This window comes from Falco biarmicus, chromosome 19, assembly GCF_023638135.1.
Source record: "Falco biarmicus isolate bFalBia1 chromosome 19, bFalBia1.pri, whole genome shotgun sequence".
NCBI lineage: Eukaryota > Metazoa > Chordata > Aves > Falconiformes > Falconidae > Falco > Falco biarmicus.
In genome coordinates, this window is record NC_079306.1 from 1,951,107 (window position 1) to 1,961,670 (window position 10,564).

A 10,564-nucleotide genomic window follows, 5' to 3' on the forward strand; every position below is an offset into this window, starting at 1 on the left:
GTAAGGACCGGGGGTTACTCCCGATACCGGGCAGGCGGGGCCAATGCACAGGGGAAGCCCCTCACCCGCTCTATGCCCCGTGGACCCCCCAGCCCTCATCGCGGGGGGGGGACGGGACACGACCACCCCCCCCCCCCCCGAGCAGCAGCTCCCCCCCCCGGTCCCAAAGGGGGACCCCCGGTAGGCACCGGCCAGCTCCCGGGCAGGGAGAGGACAGGTACAGAGTGGGCAAGGCTCCCCCCCGGGATCCTGAGCCCCCCCCAGACCCGAGGGGGGATATTGGGGGCACAGACCCCCACTAACCCCCCAGGCTGCAACATGCCAGCCCCAGCGCCCACTCCCCTCGGTGCCCCAACACTGACCGTGGGGGGGGCGGGAGGGGGCACGGAACAACCGCCCCTGCACCCCACTTCCCTTTTCAGCAGCTCCCCACTCTGCTCCAACAGCGTAATTAGGTAATTAGCAGTAATTAGCCTGACTGGGTGGAGATTAAGCCACATGGGGAACCACAGCCAGGCTAGGCACCCCAGAGCCCCCCACGCTCACCCAGTCCAGCGTTTGGTTTTGGGGGAAGGGGAACAGGGCTGCAGACCCCCCCCCAGGGGGGCAGTGATGGCCCAGGGTGCCCAGCCCCATGGTGAGGGGGTGGGTTTTGGGGGGCTGGGGGGGGGGGAACAGGGCTGCAGATACCCCCCCCAGGGGGGCAGTGATGGCCCAGGGTGCCCAGCCCCATGGCGAGGGGGCAGTCTGCCCCACAGTGGGTTTTTGGGGGGGCTGGGGGGGGGGAACAGACTGCAGACACACACACCCAGGGGGGGCAGTGATGGCCCAGGGTGCCCAGCCCCATAGCAGGAATGGGGGGGCTCTGCCCCACAGTGCCTTCAAGGTTGGGGGGAGCCCCATTCTGCAGTGTAGGGGATCCCCACGAGCTGCCTCACCCCCCCACCCCCCCCCATGGGAGCAGCCCCCGCAGGCTGGGCTCTGAGGGGGGGGGGGGGGGGGTCAGACACAAAACAATGTTTAATTAATTGTTCCAGCCCCACAGCCCCCACACCCATGAGCGGTGGCTGCCAGCAGGGCACAGCCCCACACTGGGAACAAGCCCCCACATCCAGCCCTGGCCCCCCATAACTGGGGGGGGGGGGGGAGGGAACAGCCCCTGTGTGTCCTTGTGCATGGGGGGGGGGGGGGGGGGGGCGCATAGCAGCTCTAAAGGGGGTGCTCCCCACCTGGGATGGGACCCCTGCCCCACTCCCAGCCCCCTGTGAGCCCCACAGCCAGTGCAAAGTGTGATGTCCCATACAACAGTGGGACCACATGGTCTTGCCCCCTCCCCCCCTCCCCCCCCAAAGCCACCATTGTGGTCTGGGGGAAGGTCCCGGGGGGGGGGGGGTGGGGGGGGCGGGCTGCCCCATCCCGGGCTCACATCAGGCAGCAGCCGGTGGATCTGCCGTAGGAAATTGTCCACCCAGTCGATCTCCTCGATTCCTCGATGATCTTTGTGAAGATCCCCTGGGTCACCTGAGGACAAGGGGATGTCAGCACCCTGGGGGGGGCCTCGCTCCCACCTCGGGGGGGGGGTGGTACATCACCTGCCCCACACCTGGTTCTCCTTGGCCCGAGGACTGGAGGAAGATGCCCCCCCACAACTCCGCCAGCTTCTTTCCCTTCATCCGTCTTCACCTCCCGGCTGGAGACAGAGGACGGGCAGGATATGGACCCCCCGGGTCCTTAGGGAAATTTGGGGAGGGGGGGACACAGCACCCCCAGAACCCTCCTTACCTCTGCAGGGACAGGTCCGCCTTGTTGCCCACCAGCACACGGGCATGCTGTGGGCACGGGGTGGGTGAGGGTCTGGGTGCCCCCCCACACACACACCGGGCACCCCCCTCCCCAGGGGGGACAGCACCTACCGTGTCTTCCCCCGGCTCTCATACAGCTTGTTGTGAAGGGTCTTCACCACCTGGAAGCTGTGGGGAGAATTGGGGGGGGGGGGGGTGTCTGGGAACTGCCCACTCCCCATGAGGGTGGGGGTCCATCCCCCCCCCCCCCCCCCCAGGGACCCCTCCCCAGCCCCGAGAACCCCTCACCTCCGCAGGATGTCACCGAGTACACCAGGATGTAGCAGTGGATGCCGATGACAAAGGAGTGGGGCAGGATGGTGTATTCGTCCTGGGGAGGGCAGGACCGGTGCCAGGGGGGGCTCTGGGGCCAGCAGCCCCTCGCCCCCCTCCCCCCCTTCCTCCAGCCCCCCCACCCCACCCCAGGACCTGCCCTTGGTGTTACCTGCCCAGCCGTGTCCACCAGCTGGAGCTGGAACTCATCCTTGCCACCACCACCATCTTGTTGTAGGCTGTAGGAGGTGACACCAGGTTAATGGGGCTGCCTGGGACCCCCGGGGACACCCCCCACCCCCCCATGGGTGCCTCAGCCCCCCCCAGCACAAGGTTTTGGGGTACAGCCCTGAAGTGGGGACATGTCTGTCCTCACTCGTGGTCCCATGGAAGCTGTAGGAAGGGGAACCCCGGGCAGGCAGCTTCGCCCCCCCCACCCCGCCACCTCCCAAGCCCCCCCCCACTCACACCCCCCCACGGCGTGGGACTTACTGCTCTCCACCGTGGGCTCGTAGCACTCCACGAACTTCCCCTCCACGAACTGGTGAGCCAGGGAGGTTTCCCTGGGGGGGGGAAGTACAGGGCTGGGGGGGGGGAGGGGGAGGCAGCATCACCTCGGGGTAGGGGAATGGGCCCAATGGAGGGAGAGGAACCGGCTCGCTGCCCCTGCGCCCAGCCCCCACCCCCGGGGGTCGTTCCAGGGGGCACGGCCCACGGTGATGGAGGCTCCGGGGGGGGGGGGTGTCCAGGATGAGCACGACCCCACAGCCCCCACCTGGGCTGGGGACCCCCTGTGCTAAGCCCACAGCGGGCGGAAAGCACCCACAGGGGGCCCCGGGTCGGGAGGGGGGGGGGGGGCAGCCCCCCTCCCCCCAAAGCACATGGGGCAGAGGGCACGGCCCCCCTCCCACGCTGCCCCCACCGCGAGAACCACCCCCCCACCCCCCGCACTGACCCACGGCGCGGTACCCGAGGATGAGCACTTTTGCGGTGGCGCACCAGCGGCATGGCCCACGCCGCGGGGGGGGGGGGGGGGGGCGGTGCGGGCGGGCGCGGCACACGGCGCTATAAACCGCCCGCTGCGCCGGGGGGGGGCGGTGCCGCCGCCACTACACCGGGCGGCTCACGTGACCACAACACCGCCCGCCCGCCCCGCTCTCATTGGTCACGCCCCGCCGCGAGCCGGGGGCGGGGCTAAGACGCGGCGCAGGCGCGCTGGCCGCCGGGGTTCCATTCATGAAAACGGAGGGAACGGCCGGGGGCCACGTGGTGGCCGCACAGCTGAGCGGGCGGTTGGGGGGAGCGCCCGCCTCCTGCCCCCGCCCCGGGACCCTCGGGAGCACCCGCACCCACCTCCTGCCCCCCCGAGATCCCGGCCCTAGGGATCCCGAGGGACCCCCAGAAGCCCAGCCACCCCCAGCCCCCCGGCATGCCCAGCCCCGCAGGGGACCCACAGCCCCCCGAGATGCTCAGCCCCAGGGACCCCCAGCCCCCCCAAAGGACCCTCAGTTAGTTCCCCCAGGGGTACCCCAGCTCCATGGCACCCCCAGAACTTCAGGCATCCCCAGCCCCCCGGTATGCCCAGCCACAGGGACCCCACCAGCCCCTGGGATACCCAGCCCCCCAAAGGACCCACAGCCCCTGGATGCCCAGACCCAAGGACCCCCCCAGAACCCCAAGATGCCCAGCCACAGGGACCCCCTAGGCCCCAGGATTCCCAGCCCAGGGACCCCAGTACCCCCAAGGGGACCCCAGACTCCAGTATGCCCAGCCACAGGGACTTCATGGCCCCCCAAGAGACCCACAGCCCCCGGATTCCCAGCCACGTGACTTCACGGCCCCCCAAGAGACCCACAGCCCCCCGGGATTCCCATCCACAGGGACCCCAGCACCCCCAAGGGTACCCCAGACCCCAGTATGCCCAGCCACAGGGAACCCCAGCCCCCAGTATGCCCAGTTCCCCCCAGGAGCCCCCAGCTTCCTAGCCCCCCTAGGACACCTTTGATCAGCCCCGGCTCCCAGCCACAGCTTCAGTAGGGCCATAGAGTCTCTTTATTACCCAAACAATTAAATAGTAGTATTTCTTTTTTTTCTTTTTCTTTTTTTTTTTTAAACAGAAGTGGTTAAGAGCAAGCTGGCCCCCTGCCCCACAGGTGGGCCCCGCTGCCAGGGCAGGCGGGCAGGCAGGGGGGACAATTATATTATCATTTATAAATAGAAAAATAAAACTCTCAAGCAGGGCGGGTTAGCAGTTAGCATGGTTTAAAGCCGGACCTGGTGCAGGGTGCCGGGGACAGGGACACCACGGGTGACAGAGGACAGACCCAGGAACTGCTGCCAGATGCTCGGTGTTGGGCTCATTCAGCATCCCCAGGGCTGGATTTGGCCCCAGGGCAGGGTCCGAGGGTACCCAGGCTCGGCTCGACAGGCAGCAACCCCAGCCCCAGTGGTTAATAAAGCAATAAATACAGGGGGAGCACCTGGGGGTCCGGGGGCGTGGGGGTCCGGGCCAGGCACCCAGCAGTGCTGCAGAGGGGACTCTGGGGCACAGGAGGGAGCTGCACCCAGGTGCCCTGGGCCACCCCACAACACCCATCCAGGGACCCTGTCCCCACCACCCCACGTCCCCAGGCAGTGCTGAGCCTGCGGGGGCCAGGGTGCCCCTGTCCCTCCTCCCTGGGACCATTGGGGGCCCAGGGCTGGAACCCCTGGCTTCCAGTATGTGGCATGATCTGCAGTGCGGTGACTGGGGGGGCTGGGGACCCCTACACCTGCAGGGCCTCGTGGCCCAGCACCCCCCGGCCAGCCGGTAGAGCAGGCGGGAGTACCAGTGCATTGCCCGCCTCCGGTGCCGTCCCGTTGCCCGCATCAGCGCGGACCGGCAGCAGCGAAAGGAGCCCATGGAAGAGACGGAGGGGAGCGAAAGCGCGGTGAGCCCAGCGGTGGCTTTCCAAGACGGCGTAGCAGGATGCCAACACCCCATTGACCAATAAGGTCCCGTGGGAGGTGAGGGGGGCGAAGACCCCCACCCCATCCTCCCGTGACACCCGTAGCACCCGTGCGGGGCGTAGCCCTTGCCCGCCAGCCCCGTGGGCCAGCACCGCATCACCCGGGTCGCACCCGGCGGGCGAAGACGGGCAAGAAAGCACCGGTGCCGTTGGCCACCCCCCGAGCTGCAAAGACCAGGTGGGATGGAGTAAGGAGCAACCGGCGTGCCGGGCTGGCCGTCTCGATGGCCACGAAGGATGCGCGTTGACTAAGGTCACGGTCAAGGAAGAGCAGCACCTCGGTGGGTACCAGGCGCCCACCCGGCTCTGCACCCAGCACCCAGTCACCCCGGCGCAGGTCAGCCAGACCCCGGCGCTCGCCGCTCTGCAGCATCACGGTGGCGTGGCCGGGAAGCAGCCGCCGGTGCGGACAGCCAGGGAGTTATCTGGGTAGATGGAGAAAGTTGTGGGTCCCTGGCCCTGCCTGTCACCCCCAAATGGAGCCACCCCCCACCCAAGCCCCCAAACCACCCCCGGAACAAAGCCGGTATTTTCCAAAGCCCTCCCCCCCCCACCAGTTCCTGTGCGTGGCTCCTGGGGAGGCCGGGTGCTGCAGGGCCCTTTGTCCACCCCCAACTGATGCCCTTTGTTCAGTTTGTTCAGGGCTGGGGACGGTGACATTTACGGCTACTTTCACTTTCTGTCGATTGCCAGTTTTGGGCTGGCGGGGGGCTGCTGGATGGAGCGGCTATGGGGCTGGGGGCTGCGAGGTGGGGCCACAACCCTCCCCGTGCTCCACACCGTGAGCTGAACCGTAAAAGTGGCTACGGCTGGGCAAAATGTGGAGGAAAAAGTGGTTTTTTTTCCCCAGTTTGGTGTCTGGAAAGGCTGGGGGAACTGGGCTGGGGGCAAACATGGCTGAACCCACTGGGGCCAGACACTGGCCGGAGCAGGGCTGCATCCCACGTGGATCTGGGAAGCCAAAGGGGTGTGGAGGGGGCTGCAGGGCTGTGGGCTGGGAAGCTACAGGAGCAGAGGGGGCTGCAGGGCTGGGATGCTACGGGAGTGGAGGGGGCTGCGGGGGGCTGGGCTGGGATGCTTATGGGAGCAGAAGGGGCTATGGGCTGGGATGCTATGGGAGTGGAGGGGGCTGTGGGCTGGGATGGTTACAGGAGCTGAGGGGGCTGTGGGCTGGGACGGTTACAGGAGCTGATGGGGCTGGGGGCTGGGACGGTTACGGGAGCAGAGGGGGCTGCAGGGCTGTGGGCTGGGATGCTATGGGAGCAAAGGGGGCTGTGGGATGGGATGCTACGGGAGTAGAGGGGGCTGCAGGGCTGTGAGCTGGGATGCTTATGGGTTTTGCAGCCCCCTGCCCTGGCAGCAGCCCCCCCGGTGCGTGGTACCTGCTTTGACAGAGACGTGGATGTGCGCCTTGGACTCGTAGTAGACCCAGTCGAAGCCAGCCTCCACGGCCAGGCGGGCCAGCATGCCGTACTTGTGGCGGTCCACGGTCCGAGGTGGTGATGTCCAGCGCCCGGCCCTCGTAGTGCAGTGAGTCAGGGAGGTGGTGGCCGTCCTCGTCCCAGCCCTCCGTCACCCGCAGCTTCACCCCCGGCCACATGTTCATCACCGCAATGGCCAGCGAGTTCACCCGCTCCTTGCAGCGCTGGGGAGGGGACCGGCACCGGTGTCACCCCCAACCGAGGGGGTGCCCCAGTCCTGGTGGTACCCCTGTCCCCAGGGGACCCCGGTCCCAGCCCCCAGCCGTGGGGGACCCCAGTCCTGGTGTCATCCCTGTTCCCAGGGGATCCCGGTCCCAGCCCCCAACGGGGGGGTGCCCCAGTCCTGGTGGCACCCCTGTCCCCAGGGGACCCCGGGTCCCAGCCCCCAGCCATGGGGGACCCCAGTCCTGGTGTCATCCCTGTTCCCAGGGGATCCCGGTCCCAGCCCCCAACGGGGGGGTGCCCCAGTCCTGGTGGCACCCCTGTCCCCAAGGGACCCCGGTCTCAGTCCAGGATGGCCCCCCCAGTCCTGGTTGTGCTCTTGTCCCTGGGGGACCCTGGTCCCAGCCCCAGGGGGATCCCAGTCCTGGGGTGCCCCAGTCCTGGTGGTGCCCCTGTCCCCGGGGAACTCTGGTCCCAGCCCCAGATGGCCCCCCCAGCCCTGTTGTGCCCCTGTCCCCAGGGACCCCGGTCCAAGCCCAGGGGGATCCTGGTCCCCAGGGTGCCCCGGTCCCGGTGGCACCCCTGTCCCCAGGGGACCTCGGTTCCAGCCCCGGGGGGTGCCCTGATCCTGGTGACAACCCTATCCCCGGGGGTCCCCAGTCCAAGGGCACAGCACTAGCTCCCGGGGGAGCCCAGTCCTGGGGTGCCCTGGTCCTGGTGGTGCCCCGGTCCCCGGGGGACCCCAGTCCCCTCCCCAGGGGTCTTGTGCACAGATGGACACTGGGCCTGCATGGGGCTTGGGGGGAGCCCAAAGGGGCTGCTGGGGGCGGGGCAGATGGGATGTCCCCCCTGGTGCAGAGCCCGGCTGAGCTGCCCCCCCCCCGCCCGGGCACAGGTTGAACGTTAACGTGCCCCGGGGTCCCGTGGTGGAGCCGCCCCTCGGGTGCGGGCGGCCAGGCAGAACGGGCAGGGGACCGGGACGGGAACGGGACGGTGTCACCTTCCCCACGGCCACGACCATGACTGATTAACCCGGCGGGGGGGGCTGTGGGGCAGAGCTGGGGGTACAGCTGACCCTGAACTACAGCTGAGTCCCCGAGTGGCACCGGGGGGGGGGGGGCTCAGCACCGCAAGGTGGGGGGAGCCAGGTCTGGGGGGCAGCAAAGGGGGGGTCCTGGGACTCCAGTGCTGAGAGCCGAGGGGGGTGCTGGCTGATTTTGGGGTCCCCATTAGCAGCGGCAGCACCGACGTGGGGTGCAGGGCTGGGAGCTGCCCCCGGTCCCCCCTCCCCCGGGCAGCCGGTGAGGTCACAGCGTCCCCCCCGTGCCCCGGTGCCCTCCGCTCCCCCCGTCCAACAAAGCCGCTCCCGGGAGCGTGGGGCCGCGGGGGCTGGAGTGCGGGGAGCGGGCCCGGGGCGGCCCGGCCGGGGGGGGGCGGCAGCGGCGGGGGGGGCAGGAATGTACCCGGCCCGGCCCGGCCCCGGCCCGGCGACAATAGGCGCCTTCCAGCCCGGCGCTGACCTCAGGCCCCGGGAATGCCGGCACGGCCACAAAGGGCCCTTTCAGCCGCCCGCACCCCGGGCCGGCTTCCGCGCCCGCGGCCCCCGCCGCCCCGGCCCCGCCGCCCCCGCCGCCCCGGCCCGCGGGAGCCGCCGGCGCCTCCTGGACCACTCGCAGCATCCCCCGTCGCCATGGCAACCGCGCAGCCGCCCCTCGCCATGGCAACCGCGAGCATCCCGGCGGGGGAGCGAAGCGACTCGGCCTCCGCCGCCCCGGATACCCCACCCCGGGGACACGGGTGCTGGGGCCGCCCCCTCCCCGCGGTCCCACCCGGTCCCCGTGGCCCCGTCAGCGGCCGACCCCCGCCCCGTGAATCCTCGACGGCGGGTCCCTAATGCCCCCACGCGGCGTGACCGCCCCGTCCCGGGCTCCGGTGCTGCCGCCAAGGGCCGGGAACCGGGGCGAGGCACCGGGGGGGGGCACCCTGCACCCCGGGAGGCTGCTTGCGCCCGGGGAAGGTCCGTGCCCCCCGAAAGGGTCCGTGCGCCCCCCGGGGAGGGTCGGTGCCCCCGGGGAGAGTCCGTGCCCCCCGGGGAGGGTCAGTGCGCCCCAGGAAGGGTCCGTGCCCCTCGGGGAGGGTCCGTGCCCCCCGGGGAGGGTCGCTGTGCCCCAGGAAGGGTCGGTGCCACCCGGGAAGGTTCCGTGCTCCCCGGAGAGGGTCGGTGCCGCCCGGGGAAGGTTCAATGCGCCCCGGGGAGAGTCACTGCGCTCCCGCCCACCCCCCACCCCCAGCCCCCCGCCGCCCCCGCGTGCCCGTGCCCCCGGGAGCGAGGCCGGGCCGGGCGCAGCCCCCACCTCGGTCATGAGCCGGTCCGCCCCCGTGTTCTCCTCGTCCTTGAAGATGATGTCGGGGTTGTAGTTGGGCACCAGGTCCCTGAAGCGCTCCGAGCCCCGCAGCACTTTGCCCTCCGCCTTCCCGCTCGCCCCCCAGCGTCTGCTCGGGCACGTTGGGCACGAACTGCTTGTAAAGCAGCGGCGAGAGCTGCCGCCGCCCCAGCCGCCGCCGCCCCACCGGGCCCCGGCCAGGCCCGCAGCCCAGCACCGGGGGCGGCCAGCAGGCAAGCGGCGAGGCCGAGCAGGCCGAGGGCGAGCGGGTTCCGCCGGGGCATCCCGGTGGCCGGGCCCCGCTGCCTCCGCGGGCCCCGCTCAGTCGCCGGGGGCACGGGCGGCCGGGGCGGGCATGGTCCGGTGCGGCGGCACCGAGGCTTTTAGAGGGTCGCGGTGCCAGGGGCGGGTCGGCGCCGTTTTCCTTCTCACACCCACGGTCCCGTCGCCGCTGCGGGATCCGCGGCCGCCCGGGACGACTGACCACCCCCCCCGCCCCCCCCCCGCCGGTGCCGCCACCCACTCGGAGCGCAGCGCCCGGCACCGGGACGGCGCCCCCCCGCCGCCGGCTCTGCGCCCACGGGCTCGGCACCCCCTTGCCTGGCGCTGCACCCCGACACCGGGGACCCTCGACACAGCCCGAGCCCCGGGGAAAGCCCTCCCACCGCCACCGGGCACCGGCTACCCGCTCCCGGCGCTTCTCCGGGACTGGCACCGGGCAGCCGGTTCCTGGCGCTTTCCCGGCACCGGGAACAGGTACCCGCCTCCCAGCACTGCCCCTGCACCGGGACCCGGGACCCGCCTCCCGGCACTGACCCGGCTCGGGACCGGGACCTGACCCCGAGCCCGCCCCGCCTCCGCGTCTGAACCCTGCGCTCCGGTACCGGTTCCTCTCCCCCGGCTCCCCGCAACGCGCTCCGGTACCGGAGACCCTTATTCCGGTCCTAATGCCGCTCTTCTGGTCCCGAGACCTCTCCTCTCTCCTGTCACCCCGCCTCTCGGGACCGGGGACCCCCTCCCTCCTGGCGCCGGCCCTGTCCGGGCTCCTTTTCTCCTTCCGCTGCCCCTGGCACGGGATTCCCGTTATCCTACCGCTGTGCCGCCGGTACCCGGCACCTGCTCCGTCCCCAGGAACAGCCCCGCTCCCGGGCCCCGCTTCCTGGCGCTACCCCGGGTCGCTCTGTTCGGTCCGACCCCCGGTACCGGTACCCGCTCCTGGCCCAGCCCCCGGTGTGGGCCCCCCGGGGTGCCCGGTCGGCACCGTGCGCTGCCCGCAGCCGCCCCGCCCGGGCTGCCCCCACCTGCGGCCGCTCAGCTCCGGTACTGGGCAGCCCCGCCGGGCCCCGCCTCGGACCCGGCCCCCGAGAGCGGCGGCAGCGGCGGCCACATCCCCCGAGGCCGCCCCCGCCGGGGCC

The 10,564-nt window shown here is 70.9% G+C and overlaps 2 protein-coding genes across 2 annotated transcripts; both read right to left on the reverse strand.

Annotated features, from left to right (window-relative positions):
• Positions 1-1,422: 1,422 nt before the first annotated feature.
• RHEBL1 (RHEB like 1) lies at positions 1,423-3,122 on the reverse strand. The gene is given in 10 exon segments (XM_056322581.1): positions 1,423-1,521; positions 1,569-1,677; positions 1,774-1,829; positions 1,910-1,976; positions 2,096-2,172; positions 2,287-2,333; positions 2,336-2,353; positions 2,607-2,677; positions 3,066-3,100; positions 3,102-3,122. Coding segments are annotated over 10 exon segments (600 nt in total).
• A 1,634-nt stretch (positions 3,123-4,756) lies between these two features.
• DHH (desert hedgehog signaling molecule) lies at positions 4,757-9,559 on the reverse strand. Its single transcript, XM_056322490.1, is given in 10 exon segments — positions 4,757-4,908; positions 4,911-4,950; positions 4,952-5,227; positions 5,229-5,515; positions 5,518-5,547; positions 6,505-6,607; positions 6,609-6,767; positions 9,120-9,251; positions 9,253-9,369; positions 9,371-9,559. Coding segments are annotated over 10 exon segments (1,236 nt in total). The 5' UTR covers positions 9,434-9,559; the 3' UTR covers positions 4,757-4,879.
• Positions 9,560-10,564: the final 1,005 nt, after the last annotated feature.